Below are 16,938 nucleotides of genomic sequence, written 5' to 3'. Positions count from 1 at the left end.
CATTTATTTGAAAGGCAGAGACATAGAAAGAGTAAGCTCCCATTCACTGATTCACTCTCTAAATACCCAAAACACCCAGGGCTGGACCAGGGCTGAAGCTGAATGCCAAGAACTCCAGTTAGTCTTCCACAGGAGTAGGAAGGATTCATTCACTTGCGCCATCATCACCGCCTCCCAGGGCCTGCATTAGCAGTTAGTTACAGTCAGGAGCCAAGCTAGGGCATCAGACCCAGGCAACTGTGATAGGGGATGCAGGGATATTAATTAGCATCTTAACCATTAGGAAATACCTGCTCCTTTTGTTAGATATTACTAGCATGTGCTGCAGCAGTAGCAGTGGGTGGTGGGCAGGGTGGGTGCTGACTTGGCCCTGCCCCTCTGTCCTCCGTAGGAATGTCTGCATTACCTCCGCCACCGCCGCCTCCACCACCACCGCCTCCACCACCACCGCCACCAGCAGCTCCCTTGCCTCCTGCCAACACAGAGACACCTGCACAGCTCTTGCCCCAGGCTGTGAATGGTGGGGGCCGAGGGGCCCTGCTCAGTTCCATCCAAAATTTCCAAAAAGGAACTTTGAGGAAGGCCGAGACCTGTGACCACAGCGCTCCGAAGATCAGCTGAAGCTTCCTGTTTACACTTGGAGGGAACCATTCCTTTCCTGCCTTCCACCCCCCTACTCTGAAGTACCCTCTTTGGGGCTGAATGGTTGTTGAATGCACTGTCTGGCAGATGCTCCCCTAAGAGGTTTTCCATGAAGGAACTCTTCAGTCTGTCGGTCCAGCACTGCTGCCTTGTTCAAGGAGGTTTTTTTTGTTTTTGTTTTGTTGTGTTTTGTTTTTTTTTTTTCTTTTGCTCCTTGATGACCAATGTCTGGGGGTCCTGTTCCTCCTCTCATGGGCATCTTTTTGAGGCAGCAGACTATTGAAATCAATATTTTCACCCAACTAAAGGAAATGGAAAGAAAAGCAAAGACCATGGTGATAGTGAATGACCTTTACATCACACACAGTCCCTCCCACCCCCCTCAGACAGCTCCTAGCGAGGTTCCTCTCATAGTTCACTTCTCTAAAGCATTTTCTGGTTGTTTCCTAGGTAACTCCTATTTTCTGCAACTTTTCAATTTCATCTTATACATTGTGGTCCATATCATAGTTTGTGTTGCTGAATCAGAGAAGCAGTCGATTTCTACCCTTTCAGAAAGCACGGGGAGTCTTCTAGTTTCCAACAGGAGACCATTGAGGTTCTAGAACTCAGGGCTGCTCAGTAACTACTCCAAACCCATTGTTCTGTTTAGTTAGAATGTCCTGGAACAGACACGGAAAAAAATGCTAACATCAGAAAAAACTCTGACCAGTTATAGAGGATCTTCTTGATCCTCAGCAGTAAAATCAACTTTGGGGTTTGGGTCAGGACATTGTGGGTCACTGTGACAAGTCAGTTAGACATCTATAGAAATCAGTTCTGATTTTTAAAAAGTTTATTCAAGAACATCACCTTTTTAATGTCACTCATTTATTAGAAAGATCATTTATCTTATGATTTGCTTAAATAAATTGCACTTTAAAGGATTATAAATAATCCATTAAAAAATTCAAATACACACATCAGTGTTGGTTACTATGCAGAGAATGTCATTGTGTATAGTTTCATGTAATCTGTGACAAATGTTCAGCTGTATTTTTTATTAAAAGAAACCATGTCAAGAAAATGTGTTTCATCTTGGTTACATACTTCAAATGGGAGCTCTCTGAAGCACTTTTGAAAATAGTAAATTCTCACAGTTCTGGCTTCATTCCTAACTATCTGTATTTTCCTTTTTTTTTTTCTTTTTTGCTAATAGTTGCTTTAAAAATTTATCTTTACTTGAAAGGCAGAATGAAAGAGAAAATCTTCCATTTGCTGGCTCACTCTCCAAAAACCTGTAAGCATCGGGGCCTGGCTGAAGCCAGGAACCCCAGACTCAGTGTGGGTTTCCCACATGGGTGGCAGGACCCGAGTACTTGGAGTCATCTCCTCCCAGGGTGTACATGAGCAGAAAGCCAGCACATGAAGCTAGGACCTGTACCTGGCTGTACCGTGTACCTCTGTGGGGTACGGGACGTCCCACCCACAGCACCAAACATCCACCCCAACAATTCTGTTTAACACTGGACACCACCAATATGCTTCTGGAAGTTATTTTTTTTAGTTTTTATGTATTTATTACAATACTTGTATATTTGAAAGGCTGAGTTACAGGGAGAGGAAAAGACAAAAAGAGATTTTTCCATCTGCTGATTCCTTTCCCAAGTGGCCACAATAGGTGGGTCTGGGCCAGGCTGAAGCCAGGAACTCAGAACTCCATCTGAGTCCTGCACACATATGTGCCCACGCATGTGGGCCATGTTCTGCTGCTTTCCTAGGCACATCAGTTGGAAGCTGGATTGCAAGTGTAGCAGCCAGGTTTTGAAGTTGTTGCTTATATGAGATGCTGGTGTCACAGGTGGCCTTAGTTCATTGTGCCACAATGCTGGTCCCAGGCTTTTTAAAAGTACATGTGAGTCTCTTAAGAAAAAAAAAATTGTTCTTTTGAAAGGCTGAGATGCAGAGATAGTTCTATTCACTGATTCGCTCCCTCTCAGTGACCATAGCAGCCAGGATTGAGTTGAGCCAAAGCCAGGAGTCAGGAGCTTCTTCAGGATCTCCTTCACCTACACACGGGTCTAAGCAAGTAGTCTGTCCTGCACTGTTTTTCTGGGCATCTTAGCAGAGTTGGATTGGAAATGGAATATCCAGGACTCAAACCAATGCCCATACAGAATGCTGATGCTGCAGGCAGTGGTCTTATCCACTTTACCACAATACCAGCTCCTGTAATTTTTTTTTTTTAATTGTAAAGTCAGATACACAGGAGACAGGTCATTCATCTGCCGATTCACTCAAGCGGCCACAACAGCCAGAGCTGAGCTGATCCAAAGTCAGAAGCCAGGAGCTTCTCCCAGGTCTCCTACATGGGTACAGGGCCCAAGGCTTTGGGCCGTCCTTGACTGTTTTGCCAGGCCATAAGCAGGGAGCTAGATGGGCATTGGAGCAGCCGGGACATGAACCTGCATCCATATGGGATCCTGGCGCTTGCAAAGCAAAGATTTAGACAGTGAGCTATCACCAGGACCCCTGCTTTCATTTTTAAAGGGAATTATATTAGAACTAAGCAAATGACTAGTTGTTCTTCCAAATGTGACATATCCTAGGTTATTAGTTCCTTAATGGAGGCTATGAGGCATGTTTTTTTTTTTTTTTTAAGATTTATTTCATTGGAAAGGCAGATGTACAGAGGAGGAGAGACAGAGAGGAAGATCTTCTGTCCAATGGTTCACTCCCCAAGTAGCCGCATCGGACAATGCTGTGCCGATCCAAAGCCGGGAGCCAGGAACTTCTCTCTGGTCTCCCACATAGGTGCAGGAACCCAAGGCTTCAGGCCGTCCTCCATTGCTTTCCCAGGCCACAAGTAGGGAGCTGTATGGGAAGTGGAGCTGCCGGGATTAGAACCAGCACCCATATGGGATCCTGGCACGTTTAAGGTGAGGACCTTAACCATTACACCATCGCGCCAGGCCCATGATTTTTTTCTTAATGTCTTTTAGGATCTTTTTATATTAAAAAGGCAGCATGATAGAGAATCTCCTATCCACTAGTTTGCTCCCTAGATGGCTGTAATGGTTGGGGCTGGGCCAGGCCAAAACCAGGCAGCTCCATTCTGGTCTCCCTCTTGGGTGGCACTGGCCCACCCACTTGGGTCATCTTTTGCTGCTTTTCCAGGTGCAGTAGCAGGGAGCTGAATCAGAGGTAGAGTAATTGGGATTCAAACTGTTGTTCAGTTATAGGATGCCAGTGTCACAGCAGCAACTTAGCCTGCTATGCCATACACTGGCCCAAAGCCATGATTCTGAGGTCAGTTTTGCTATTAGGGATAAAATTTGAAATCTGAATACAAGCAAGCAATGGTTTTGTAATTTCAGCTTATTTTCCATTTTGCACTAATTTAATAGACTAAAATTTCAACTCAATTATTTCAAGAATATAAAAACACAAGTATTCATAGTTAGGACTTTCTTTATTCCTTATTAAAACAACCTACAGTAAATGTAGATTATACAATTATGTAATACATATACATTATTTATTTTGGATATATCTTTAAGACTGACACACCTGTTCACCTGTCCACCTGTCTCACCTGTCCTGGTGAGAATGGGCAAAATATATCTTCAAAGAATAAGGTAACTGTAACAGACGGAAGCAAGCAAGAGTCTGGGGCAAGAGGGAGGATTTTCCACACACAGACATTAAAACTTCTTCCCAGTACAAAAACACATGTTGCTGCTGTAGAGATTATTTCACAAATAGTGAGGTCTTGCAGTACAAGTATTTTAAATAAATTTCAATGCCTTGATGTTCAGGTCCTAAAATTAGACATTTAATGTTTTCTTTATTGCAAATATGATGTCTTTGACCTGAGGTACTGAGTTGTCTTCTAGAATCTTTGCATAAGGCATAGGGACATCGGCACCAGTGACACGAACAGCAGGCGCATCCAGGAAATTGAAAGCAGGGCCTATGGGAGAAAGAAGACACAAGTGAGGCCCCCAGACCGGCAGGAAAAGCCAGTGGAGCACTGCCAAGTGGCAAGACGAAGAACTGCCCTGGACAAGAAACCTGAATAAACGGGTACTACTTTATTAAGACTTTCTGATTTTGACTTTTAAAACATGTATACTCTAGCAATAAGGTTAAAGTTCAAGTCATTCAATCACCCCTAGCTTTCTCTCCCTGTACAGTGTGTGTTCAGGTACACAATGTTTGCTATGACCGTATTCTAAAGCTGCTTCCTTTGAATTACCTTCCATGATCCTGGCGCAAATTTCAGCTCCTACTCCGAACTGTGGCCAGCCTCCTTCTACGGTCACCAGATGATTTGTCTTCATGACACTGGCTTCTATGGTTTCAATGTCCATTGGTCTAATGGTACGCAGATTTATTACCTAAGCAGATAATACAAATAAGCTTTATGGAGCTGCTGCCTCACGAATCACAAGCTCACTTACAAAAAAAATCTACAAAAGTATAATTAAAAGGTAAGTTTATCTTGGTGTGAAAAATCCCCGAAATCCAGACAAAAAAAAAGGACCTTAAAAAGGTCCCGGAAATTTTTGCACCCACGTAGGTTTTTCTAGGTCCATTTTTTTTTTCATGACCTATCTGAAGCACCCTCATAAGCCTTGTCCACATGATACCACTTTTTAAAAAATTATTTCATTTTAATATTTGAGTCTAGGAAAATCTAACAGGTATAAAAATACACAAAGTATTAAAAAAAAAAGAAACAGCAATTAAATTCTGTTCAAGCAGCTCCATTCACTGACAAATTTCATCCATCCTCCTTGGCTTTAACTCTGGTCTTGTCTAAGTGATTACTAATGCATAGTGGGCACTATACTATAATTCTCCAGCCACCCTGCGATCAGGCAGTATATTTTCCCATTTTACAGTTCATATAACAGATGTAAAGTACATGTTCTGCTCAACTATAAATAATAAAATGGTAGGTCCTAGATATGGCTTCACCCTGCCATGCCAGCTGCAAGGCTGGATTAACAATGAAGGCATGTACTATTCTCAAAGATTCAGGACTAAATATTACAAAGAAGCAGGTTCTTGGTAGAAAAAGAACTGAACAAGATTTTATTGATCTATTTACCCTTTTATAGGACTAAAATCCCCTATTTTTAGGCTTTAATTATTTTGAACTTTATTTGAAAAGCAGAGACAGAAACAGAGACCTTCCGTCTAGTAGAATGTCCACAAGTAAGATCCACAACAGCTGGGGATGCTCAGGTCAAAGTTAGGAGCCCCAACTCAACTTGGGTCTCCCTGTGTGCAGTGGGAAGCCAAGCACTCAGCCGCTATCTGCTGCCTCCCAGGGTGCTCATCAGGAGGCAGCAGGATGGGAGGTGAAGCCAGGATGCAGACACGTGCACTCTGGTACGGAATGTGGGCATCCCAAGAGCAGCGTAACTGCCATGTCCAATGTGCGATCCCTGGCAGATTCTAAGTTTGAAAGGAGCAGATTCTGTAATAGGCCAATGTCCACTTACCTCACACTCAATTCCCTCTTTAGAAAGCACCGTTGCGGCTTCTAGGCAGTGGCCCACGGGTCTTGAATGGGCAACCACCGTGATATGGGTCCCTGAAACACAGTGGCCACAGGTCAAACATCAGGTTGAAACTAAAGATGATGCATCATTCCTGTTTGTGTAAAGTCTTCAACTCAACTTCATTACAATGAGTTGAGGAATGAAATAGTCTCAGAAATAACATGGTAAGGCCACTGAACTGAAATGTAGAAAAGCATACTGTGTAAGATATCAGGGTTCTTAACTGGAACTAGTAATTTTTTAATCATGGCTAAATGGTAATAACATCTACATTACATCTAATCAACACAAATAGAGCAGCTGAATTTAAAATGCTTTAACATTTTCCTTACCTTGTCTTTCTACTTTGGCTTTCCCAATAGGAATCAGAAAGTCTTTTGATTGAGCTTCCTCAGGAAATTCAAAAGGAACTCCATACATCAATTCATTCTCCAGTACCACCACTGCAAAATATTACACATATTTACACAAAAGTGATTCATTACATCCCGAGTGACTATATAGCACGCCCAGCAGTGTTTTCACCTTGCAAACGTTCTCTGTGCTGGTAAGAAGGCTGTGTTTCTACTGTCCAATAGTCTGGAGGATGATCTGGGTATTTACATAGGACTTTTCCTACTGAGATTAAAGTAGCGTTGTAGGTGTGTACTAAATGTCTCCTCTCCCTAACTACCCCATTTCTAGTTGGAAGAAAAGCGAGCACTTTTTTTTTTTACTATTTTTATTGCATCTACAAATCACATATATAAGTCATGTTTAAGTCTAACCAGAAACCTTGAAGACTCCTTCTTTGTAAAAATTTCAGTTTAAAAAGAATTGTTTAGTTTTTTAATTGTTTAAAAGAGATCCCTCCCAGTTCACTCTGCTGACCTGGGTTGTTGTCCCGAATAGCTGACTTTATAAGTCCTTTCGCATCCTCTGAATTCCAGGGGCTGACCACCTTTAAGCCCGGGCAGTGCCCGTACCACGCAGCAAAGCACTGTGAGTGCTGGGCAGCTACACCTGCTGAGGCACCATTGGGTCCCCTGAAGACTATGGGCACAGACTGAAAGCCTGCTGACATGTAGTAGGTCTTGGCGGCTGAGTTTATAACCTGGTCGATGGCTTGCATAGAGAAATTGAAGGTCATAAATTCACAAATGGGCCGCAACCCCGCCTGTCAGATCAAAAACACATGTGTTAAAGATGAGAAACAGCAAATGAGAGCGGCAGGCACTGAGCACTGTTTTCAAAATGTCACATTCAATAGCTTTGATAAGCCTCACAGAGACTACAACATACCATAGCTGCACCCACAGCAATTCCAGCAAAGCCCATCTGTAATGTAAAATGAAAAGGAAGTACAAATCGTAAAACTGAGAAAACACCAACACACATACCCTGAAGGGGCCTGCTTCCTCATGGAAGCCTACCTCAGATATAGGCGTGTCTATGATCCTCTTGTCGCCATACTTCTTCCACAGGCCCCGACTAACCTGCAATTAAGAGTAATCTCATTTACTTTTTTTTTAAGATTTATTCATTTTATTACAGCCAGATATACAGAGAGGAGGAGAGACAGAGAGGAAGATCCTCCGTCCGATGATTCACTCCGCAAGTGAGCTGCAACGGGCCGGTGTGCACCGATCCGAAGCCGGGAACCTGGAACCTCCCCCGGGTCTCCCACGCGGGTGCAGTGTCCCAATGCATTGGGCCGTCCTCGACTGCTTTCCCAGGCCACAAGCAGGGAGCTGGATGGGAAGTGGAGCTGCCGGGATCAGAACCGGCACCCATATGGGATCCCGGGGCTTCCAAGGCGAGGACTTTAGCTGCTAGGCCACACCGCCGGGCCCAATCTCATTTACTTTTAAGTGGATCTGGGGGCAAACAGCCACCTCAGTGTGTCTCTTTCATATATTTTGGTTACCTTGTATGCCCCATCATACTGGGCAACTTCTTCCCCGAGCAGAAACACCCTCTCATCTCTTTCCAGCTCCTCATCCATACCTTGATTGATAGCATCACGAACTGTCACCTGTCAAGAGTTACGAGCAAGTTGTCAATAAGTTACATGATTATTTAGGATATTATTGAATTTTTCTTCCTTTATATCTAGGCTGTCTACAACCTATGATTTATAATATGAAAACTAATACTGGAACAGGCATCTCTTTAAAAGTTCAAAGAATTCGTTAAGGTTTTCTGTCATACAAAGCTGGTCTTCATTAATGGATTGATTTGATAGGCTTTCCTTGATTAGAAAAGCTGCCTATTGGTGTGGCTAGCTGAAGGCAGCTCCCTAAGGAGAAAACACTATGAAGGAAATCTAATCCATGCTTTTTTTTTAAAGATCTATTTTTTAAATTTTATTTTAAAATTTTATTTTATTTTAAATGCATATTTGCAAAGAAAAGGAGACACAGAGATATTCCATACACTGGCTCACTACCCAAAAGGTGACAATGGCTAGAGGTAGGCCAATCCAAAGCCAAAAGCCAGGAGCATCTTCAAGTCTCCTACATGGGTGTAATGAGGGTAGGGGCCCAAGGGCTTGAGCCATCCTCTACTGCTTTTCCAAGCCATAAGCAGGGAGCTGGACAGGAAATAGAGCAGTCGGGACAAGAACTGGGGCCTACAGTGGCAAGCTGGCACTGGCAGATGGAGGATTAGCCTGTTGAGCCACTGTGTCAGCACTAGTGCTGAGGGTGTTTTGTTTGTTTGAAGGGTTTTTTGTTTGTTTGTTTGTTTGTTTGTTTTATTGGAAAGGCAGATTTACAGAGAGGAGAGACAGGAAGACCCCTCATCTGCAGGTTCATTCATCAATTGGCTGCAACGTCTGGAACTGCACCAATTTGTTGCCAGGAGCCTTTTCCAGATCTACCATGTGGGTGCAGGGTCCCAAGGCTTTTGGTCATCCTTCACTGCTTTCCAAGGCCACACGCATGGAACTGGATGGGAAGTGGAGCAGCCAGTGCCCATATGGGATGCGGGGATTGGAGATAGAGGATTAACCAGTGCAGCCAACACACGAGGCAGTGCTAAGTATTTTTAAGCTTATTTATTTATTTGAAAGGTAGAGCTATAGAGGAGACAGAGAGCCAAGCACTGATCTATTCCCCACGTGACCACAACAGCCAGGTTTTGACCAGGCTGAATTGTGGTATGGCCTGGACCATATCATTCAGACACAAACTAGGAATTTATTCAGGTAAGTGAAATAAGCCAACACAAAAGGACAAGTGACATGACTTCCAAGAAGTTTTAGAACAAGCAAACTCAAGAGTTAGGGGCGAGGGAACAGGGAGTTATGTAATGGACAGAGTTTTTGTTTGAGATGATGAGAAAAGTGCTGGGAATGGGTAACGGTGACAGCTGCACAAGATGGTGAATGCATTTAACGCCGCGGAACTACACACCCTCAACAAAACTGAGCTCTACGTAATTTAGCACAATGTTTTAAGCGGCAAGGGGTCAAGGAAGCAGCGTCAACTATACTTCCCTTCCGAGTGCCCATTTGGTGCCAGGCAACCTGAGGGGGTGGCACGCCGGCGTCACGGACGCCTGGCGGCACAGGATCAGCTTCAGAACCACGCAGGATGTGCACATTCCCAAACCCCCAGGACCCCCAAAGCCAGCCTGTTCTCCACCCGGCGCTACCCTGCGTCCGTGCCAGTTACCTGCAGCGCCGCCGGCGCCGTCCGGTGAAAGTGCCTCTTCAGCAGCCCGGACACCTGGTGGAAAGAGAGAAGGACGATCAGAGGGGTCGCGGGGCGGGCACAGGTCGTGCAGACTCCTCAAGCGTTCGCGCCGGTGCCTACCTGCTGAAGGGGCCTCCGCAACAGCCCAGACACCGCCGCCATCTTGACCGTGTCCTCTAGCCGCCGCCTAATGACAACACAGCGGGGCCGGATTAAGCCGGCGAGCCCCGCCTCCCCACCGGCAGGGCCAATGGCAGGGCGCGGCGCCTACGTGCCCCGCCCCTCCGCTCGCCGCTCGGGCCGCCGCGAGGAGGCGCGTGGAACGGCCTCGCTCGTGCTTACTGGGCGCTGACCAGGCAAGGCCTCCCTTGGCCCTCCTGACTGGGCGCAGACTGGGCAAGGCCTCCCGGAGCACGCCGCCGCCGCGCGAGGTGCCCTAGGGACGCAATCCTCTGGAGCGCCGCGACTGAGTCAGGCTCGGTAGCAGGATCGCTTGACGCTGCAGATTCATCGTTGTTGTTTTTAAATAATGCTCCATTGTTTAGACCCACACCGAGTCTTAAATATTTTTTATTGATGTTTCGCTGACATGAGAAGAAGCAAACGGGGCAAGTCAGGAAATGAAGAATATTAGTCTTCCCCGAAGAACATCTGCACCAGGTTGGCCTGCTGACACTCCGAGTCGACGAGCTTCCTAGGTGTTCCGTATTTCTGTAGTGTCGGCAGCGACATGACGCTCAGCTTTCTCCTGAAGTCGTTATTCGGATCCCTCCAGGAAGGCTTGTCTCCTATTTGGCAGTAGATGAACACACATTCCTTCCCAGTGTGCTTCAGGCCCTCTCGAATGACCGGTTCGGCCTTCACGCAGAGGGGACACCAGCTCTTCCCTTCCGCATCCAGGGAACCCACGAAGAAGACGAAAATGGGCTTGCCCTCATGCTGTTTCACAGCCTGATTGAACTCCTCAAAGCCGCACACGCACATCTCGGTGTAGGCAGCCATCGGGAGACCGGAGGGTCTGCTGACTGCAGGTCCTGAAGTCAGTTCCTGGGGGCAGCACGTGGACTGGTCCCCACTGTAGTGATGACGGCGAGCCGGGTCTGCCCTGGATAGGCCTGGATGGCAGTTCCTGAGAAGATAAACCCATAGCTTTCACTGATACATTAAGGCCAGGTGGTAAGTGCCCTATTAGAGCTCACAGAGCTCCATTTTCACAGAGGGGTAAATTGCCGCAGAGGGGCTAAATAAACTAGAGTTTTCCCCTCTGTACCTCCCCCCTCAAAAAACAAAAAAACAGAACAACCCTACTTCCTGTGTCAGATGTTGGGTCCTGTCTGGGAAAATGCTACAATGACCTGGATTTAGAGGGAGCCTTATAAGGAGGTGGGCAACACATGACCATGAGGACAGCTACTGGAAACTCCTTAGGTATATCCTGGTCCTTTGGGGTCTAGGGTGGGGCCGATGGGTACGCAGTCATCACTGGGAGAGGCAGGGAGTCAGGCAGGACTAAGGAGCCAAGCACTGCCAGCACCCAAGCCACATGCACTGCCCAGATCCTTCCATCTTCCTTGCTGAAGGCGCCCCACACCCATTCTTACAGTGCAGCTCAGCCTCACTACGTTATGCAAAAACACCATGGCATCCGAGAGACTACCAGGCACTCCAAAACCTGGGTCTGCAGCTAGGCCCTGCTCTGGGCACCACTCCCCCTCTGTGAAAGGATGGCCCCAGCTCGGGAGGGAGCCAAGCTCCTGCTTGAGGTTGCCTGTACCTCACGTCTTGAGTGTGTACCGCCTGTTTGCCCTTCAGCGAATCCTGCTCTTCTGCCCACCTCTACCTGTCTTCCTGGCTGTATTCCTGCAACTGCAATAAAGGCATCTTCCCGATTTCCATACTGTAGCTGGCAGAAAGCCAACTACTAATACTTACAATTGCCTGTGACTAGTCCTGTGAATAGTAATGTTTGCATAAGAATTCCAGGGGCTTACTGAAATTAAATGACTAGAATAATAGATTTTACACTCAGTTAAGCTCCATATTAAGAAATCTCCACCAGGGGGCGGGTGTTCTGGCCTAGAAGGTTAGGCTAGGATTCCTTGAAATTCTGACTACTCCGCTAAGGATCCAGATCCCTGTTCATGATCCTAGGAAAGCAGTGCAAGATGGTCCGTCAAAGTACTCAGATCGCTGCACCCACATGGAAGACCTGGAGAAGCTTCTGCCTGGCCCTCCCCTGCTTGTTGCAGCCATTTGGGGAGTGTAACCACAGAGGGAGACCCTTCTCTGTCTCTCCTTATCGCTGTAATTCTACCTTCCAAAAGAAACTTCCACGTGATGAGTTTCCAAATCCACCTGCTCATTGACTGTATAGATTTTTTCTGACTTTCCTCTGCAGCTAACCCGTCCCTTTAAAAATCCTTTTTGTTGGCTTGTTACATGGAAAGAGCACATTTTAGATCCAGAGATCTTTCTTTCCCTAAACTTTGTCATGTACACCCCTTCCTCTTAGCTCTGAGGTGAGTTAGCTGTACATTCAGTGAGCAGTTAGTGCGCATTGATCCAATGACATTCTTATACATGGGAAGACAAAAGCCTGGCCTAAGTCTAATGGGAGTAGGGGAGAAGGGTTTCTGCAAGCCCAGGCAGGGCCATTGATCCCCACACCAGAACTTGGGGATCCCCCAACATTCTAGACCTTCAACACATTTCCTGCTGTAGACCAGAGTGCCAGGCTCCCCAACTGCAACCTGCGGGCCAGGGCGTTGTGGCTGTGATAAGTCTGGGTTCCATCTCAGGACTCGGGGGAAGCTGTGTGGATGGGCAGTGAGTGATAAGAATGGGTTTGGCTGCTAAGTGAGAGCGCAGCAGAAGCAAGGAGACTTCAGGGAATCGGCAAGAGAGCGCTGGGCTAGGCAGCAGGTTCTGAATGGGACAGATTTGGGATCTCCTGGGGATAAGAATCCAAAGGATTACCATCAAGACAGAAGCAAAAATGAGGAAGGATGGATATTTTGGATGGATTGGACAGGGGAGGAGCCCAGTGTGATGCAGGTGGATGGGAAGTTCAACTCAGCAGGCTGAGTTTAGAGGACTGGGCCTTAAATAGCCAACCACGTCATATCTAAGAGCCTGGAGACTAGCCAGGGCTAGAGATAGGAATTTGGGAACAGCTGCTTCTGCTTGGAAGTAGTCTTTATTCTTTGAGTCACTGTCTGGTCATCTGAAAATGGAGAGATGGTCTCTAATAAGCACCTTCCAAGTCTCCTTAACCTGCTACCTGCTATGCAGTCTCTGCTGGGAAGTTTCAAGAACATAGCACTTCCCAGACAACCAGAACCTCCCTGAGGAACCTGGGACTTTGAGTTGTCAGCCCCCAGGAGATTGCTGTGTCCTGTTGAGAGTGAAAATGGGAACACTTCTCCCTGTCTGCCTCCCCGCTCAGCGCTGATAGCCAAAGGTGACGTCAAGGAAGGAGCAAGGGACTGCAAGAGAAGCTGGATTCTGGGCTACACTCCAAACAAGGCACAGTATTCTCAGTCTCAGTGTTTATGCAGAAACCCCAGGTGGTGCTAGGGCCAGTGGGTGTGTGCAGTCTGATCCACCCAGTCAGCAGAATCTCAGGGGTTTTCTTTTGAAATAATGACCATTGGGCCTACTGCAATAGCCTAGCAGCTAAAATCCTCACCTTGCACATGCCAGAATCCTATATGGGCGCTGGTTCTAATCCTGATGGCCCTGCTTCCCGTCCAACTCCCTGCTTGTGGCCTGGAAAAGCAGTTGAAGACAGCCCAAAACCTTGGGACTCTGCCCCCACGAGGGAGACCCAGAAGAAGCTCTGGGTTCCTGGCGTCAGATCGGCTCAGCACTGGTTGTTGTGGCTGCTTGGGGAGTGAATCCACAGAGGATCTTTCTCTCTATATATATATGTCTTTCCAATAAAAATAATTAAATCTTAAAAAAAAAAAAGAAAGAATGACCATGGACATTTTTGAGGATTAGGCAAGATTTATGCACTTCCCACTCAAACTGACCAGTTTGGAAAAGGTGGACACAGTTTTCTGTTCAAGTAAAAGGTACGCCAGATGGAAGTGGTGAGAATCCCTCATCTCTCCAATCCCCCTCTGCATCTGCATGCTCACTCAGCAGATGTTCTCAAAAGCAGCAGGAAAGTGACGATTGGCTCTCCAAATGGAATCTTTGCAGAGCTGTAGTGAACATTTGGCCTCAGCATCGCTTAAGTTCTTCAGCAGTTGCCAGGAGGATTTTTGATCTCTTGTGTTTGACCAACATGTTGTTAGTCATTGCAACCAAGGTTTATCAAAAAACACGTTTGGCTGCTCCTTCCTCCATCCCCCATTTTTAGGTAAAGTACAAACAGTGAAATGCCCGTGCTCACCATCCCAGGCCATGTCCTCATGTCTCCTTCAGGTCATTCCCCACACAGTACCTCACAGGCCAGATTTTTGACACTATATTTTAATTGGCCTATTTTTATTTTAAGATTATTTATTTCAAAGGCAGAGTTACAGAGAGAGACCCAGAGACAGAGATCTTCGGTTCATTCCCCAAATGACCTCAACAGCCCTACTAGGCCAGTTTGAAGCTGGAAACTACCTGGGTCTCCCATGTGACGGCAAGTACCCAAATGCGAGGGCCTTACTCTGCTGCTTGCTTAGGTGCGTAAGCAGAGAACAGAATCGGAAGTGGAGTGGCTGGGATGTGAACCAGTACTCTAATGTTGGATGCCAGTATTACAAATGGTGGCTTAACATGCCATACCATAATGCCAATCTCTTCCCAGTTTTAGAATTTGAAATAGTTGGAATCATACAAAGTGTACTGTATTTTGTCTGCCTATGTTCAGCGAAAAAGCAAAAATGTGTTTTTTTTGGTGTGTGTGTGTATGTTTTATACATTGTAGGTTATTTGTACTTGTTTTGAAACTGTATGACTTCAAATTAATCAGCTATAGATACATTAATATAGATAAAAAACTGTTTACTACTTTATGATTAAAAAAACACTCACCTAACTAGGAATTAAAGGCAATTTTCTCAATCTGATAAAGGATTATCTGAAAAATGCACAACTGTATATTCAGTAGTGATCAAGTTGATGTTTTCCCTTAAGATTAGCACAAACATGTCCACTCCCATCAATTCTACCCAATTTTGTATTGGAGGTTCTAACAAGGTAAATTAGACAGCAAAAGTAAGAGAAATTTTTTTCTACATGCTTGTAACAAACCAAAAATTTTTTGAAAATTATTTATAATAGCATCACAAAGAATAAAACATGAAGAAAAATTTAAAGAAACAAAGTTTTATAACCTGACAACTGTAAGACATTGTTGAGAGAAGTTTTAAAATATCTGAATAACTGGGGAGAAAAATACCCAGATTCAGGGTTCAGAAGACTTAATGTGGCACTACTCTCCAAAATTATCTACAGACTAAATACACAAAATCCCAACTGATTTCTTTGTAGAATTTGACAAGCTGATTCTAAAACTCAAATGGAATTACAAGAAACCCAGGACAGCAAAAGCAATCTATGAAAGAGGAATACGATGGGAGGACTCACACCTCCTGATTTCAAAATTTACTACAAAGCAGTGGCAATCACAAGAACATGGTAGTAAACGGATAGACATAGTTTAAGGAATTAAACTGGAGAGTCCACATGTAAACCCATGTACCTATGGTCAACTGATTTTTTTTTACTTTTTTTTATAATTATTACCATTTTATGACACAGTTCCATAAGCCCTGTGATTTCCCTTATCCCCTCCCCAAATTCCTTCTCCCCACCTCAAGTTCCCCTGTATTATTACAATAATACAGTTCTTTATGAACAGTTATATGTCTAACAACAGCAAAAAATGTTTTTGAGATTCATCCAATGTTAGGTATATTAGTAGTTTACTATATTCTTCTCTTAACTGCTTTTGAAGGAGTTTATCTAGGGGTAGATATTTGGCACAGTAATTAAGACATCACTTAGGACCCTCACATATCAAAATTTCTGTGTTCAAGTCCCTGCTGCTCTGAAGGGCAGTAGGTGATGGTAGCTGAGTCCCTGTCACACACCAGGGAGAAGTGGATTGAGTTCCTGGTTTCAGCTTGGCTCAGCCCTAGGTGTTGTGGGCTCTGGAGGGAGTGAATTAGTGTACAAAAGGTGCTGTCTTTCTGACCCTTGTCTGTGTGTGTATGTGTCTTTCTCTCTGCCTTTCAAACAAACAAGCAAGCATAAGATATAAGAGGTTAACGTAGCTCACAGTTTCGAGGGCTGAAAATCCAAGACTAGGTGGCTGTATCCATTTGGCCTTTAGTGTGGGCTCCCTTGGCTGCATCACAATATGTCTGGTGACATCAGCAATATGTCTGGTGACGGGAACATGTGGGAAAGGGAGACATCTTAAGGCACAGGAGACAGGAAGTCAGCACACAGGATAGGCCTAGTCTTGTTCTTTTTGTAACAGCCAGTTTTCCTGGAGTGAGCCAGAGTCCTGTAAGAACCATATCACGCTTCCAAGGGTGATACCCCCAGTGACCTAATAGCTTCTGTTAGGTCACGTGTCTTAAAAGATTTTTTTTTAAATTGGAAAGTCAGATATACAGAGAGAAGAGACAGAGAGGAAGATCTTTATCTGATGATTCACTTCTCAGTGGCCACAATGGCTGGAGCTGAGCCATTCCAAAGCTAGGGGCCCAGAACCTCCTCTACATTTCCCACATGGGTGCAGGGTCCCAAGGATTTGGGCCATCCTCGACTGCTTTCCCAGGCCACAAGCAGGGATCTGGATGGGAAACAGGGCTACCGGGATTAGAACCTAGAACCGGCACCCATATGGAATTCTGGTGCTTGCAAGGAAAGGACTTTAGCTGCTATGTTACCGTGCCGGGCCCAGATCAATTGTCTTAAAGGTACCACCATTAAAAAAAAAAAAAGATTTATCTTATTTTTAATGGAAAGTCAGATATACAGAGAGGAGGAGAGACAGAGAGGAAGATCTTCTGTCTGCAGATTCACTCCCCATTTGGCCGCAGTGGATGGAGCTGAGC

At 45.4% G+C, this 16,938-nt stretch overlaps 4 protein-coding genes across 8 annotated transcripts in view; 2 read left to right on the top strand and 2 right to left on the bottom strand.

Moving 5' to 3' along the window:
* PXK (PX domain containing serine/threonine kinase like) overlaps positions 1–786 on the top strand; it is a 70,238-nt gene extending 69,452 nt beyond the window's left edge. For 2 of the 5 annotated variants that reach the window (XM_058679129.1, XM_058679128.1), the window contains exon 18: positions 392–786. In XM_058679129.1, coding sequence (XP_058535112.1) covers positions 392–621 — 230 coding nt within the window. In that variant the 3' untranslated portion in view covers positions 622–786. The remainder of the gene's footprint in view (positions 1–391) is intronic. The other 3 variants (XM_058679132.1, XM_058679131.1, XM_058679130.1) reach the window with 2 other exon arrangements.
* Positions 787–4,221: 3,435 nt separating this feature from the next.
* On the bottom strand, positions 4,222–10,098 carry PDHB (pyruvate dehydrogenase E1 subunit beta). Its single transcript, XM_004581572.4, has 10 exons — positions 9,992–10,098; positions 9,851–9,904; positions 8,101–8,208; positions 7,607–7,669; positions 7,476–7,511; positions 7,065–7,350; positions 6,527–6,637; positions 6,135–6,226; positions 4,880–5,021; positions 4,222–4,594 (listed from the first exon to the last, which is right to left on the bottom strand). The coding sequence occupies exons 1-10, from the start codon at positions 10,031–10,033 to the stop codon at positions 4,449–4,451; spliced, it is 1,080 nt and encodes a 359-aa protein (XP_004581629.2). The 5' UTR covers positions 10,034–10,098; the 3' UTR covers positions 4,222–4,448.
* Positions 10,099–10,411: 313 nt separating this feature from the next.
* Positions 10,412–10,939, bottom strand: LOC101529926 (thioredoxin domain-containing protein 17-like). Its single transcript, XM_036497529.2, has one exon. The coding sequence runs from the start codon at positions 10,871–10,873 to the stop codon at positions 10,502–10,504; it is 372 nt and encodes a 123-aa protein (XP_036353422.2). The 5' UTR covers positions 10,874–10,939; the 3' UTR covers positions 10,412–10,501.
* An 84-nt stretch (positions 10,940–11,023) lies between these two features.
* Positions 11,024–16,938, top strand: part of KCTD6 (potassium channel tetramerization domain containing 6) — a 48,271-nt gene continuing 42,356 nt past the window's right edge. The window contains exon 1 of the mRNA XM_058678618.1: positions 11,024–11,047. The gene's annotated coding sequence lies outside the window, so the exon portion shown is untranslated. The remainder of the gene's footprint in view (positions 11,048–16,938) is intronic.

The sequence above is a fragment of the Ochotona princeps genome, chromosome 21 (assembly GCF_030435755.1).
Source record: "Ochotona princeps isolate mOchPri1 chromosome 21, mOchPri1.hap1, whole genome shotgun sequence".
Taxonomy (NCBI): domain Eukaryota; kingdom Metazoa; phylum Chordata; class Mammalia; order Lagomorpha; family Ochotonidae; genus Ochotona; species Ochotona princeps.
Note: the sequence above shows the minus strand (reverse complement) of the source record. Positions and strands in the feature narration are given on the sequence as shown.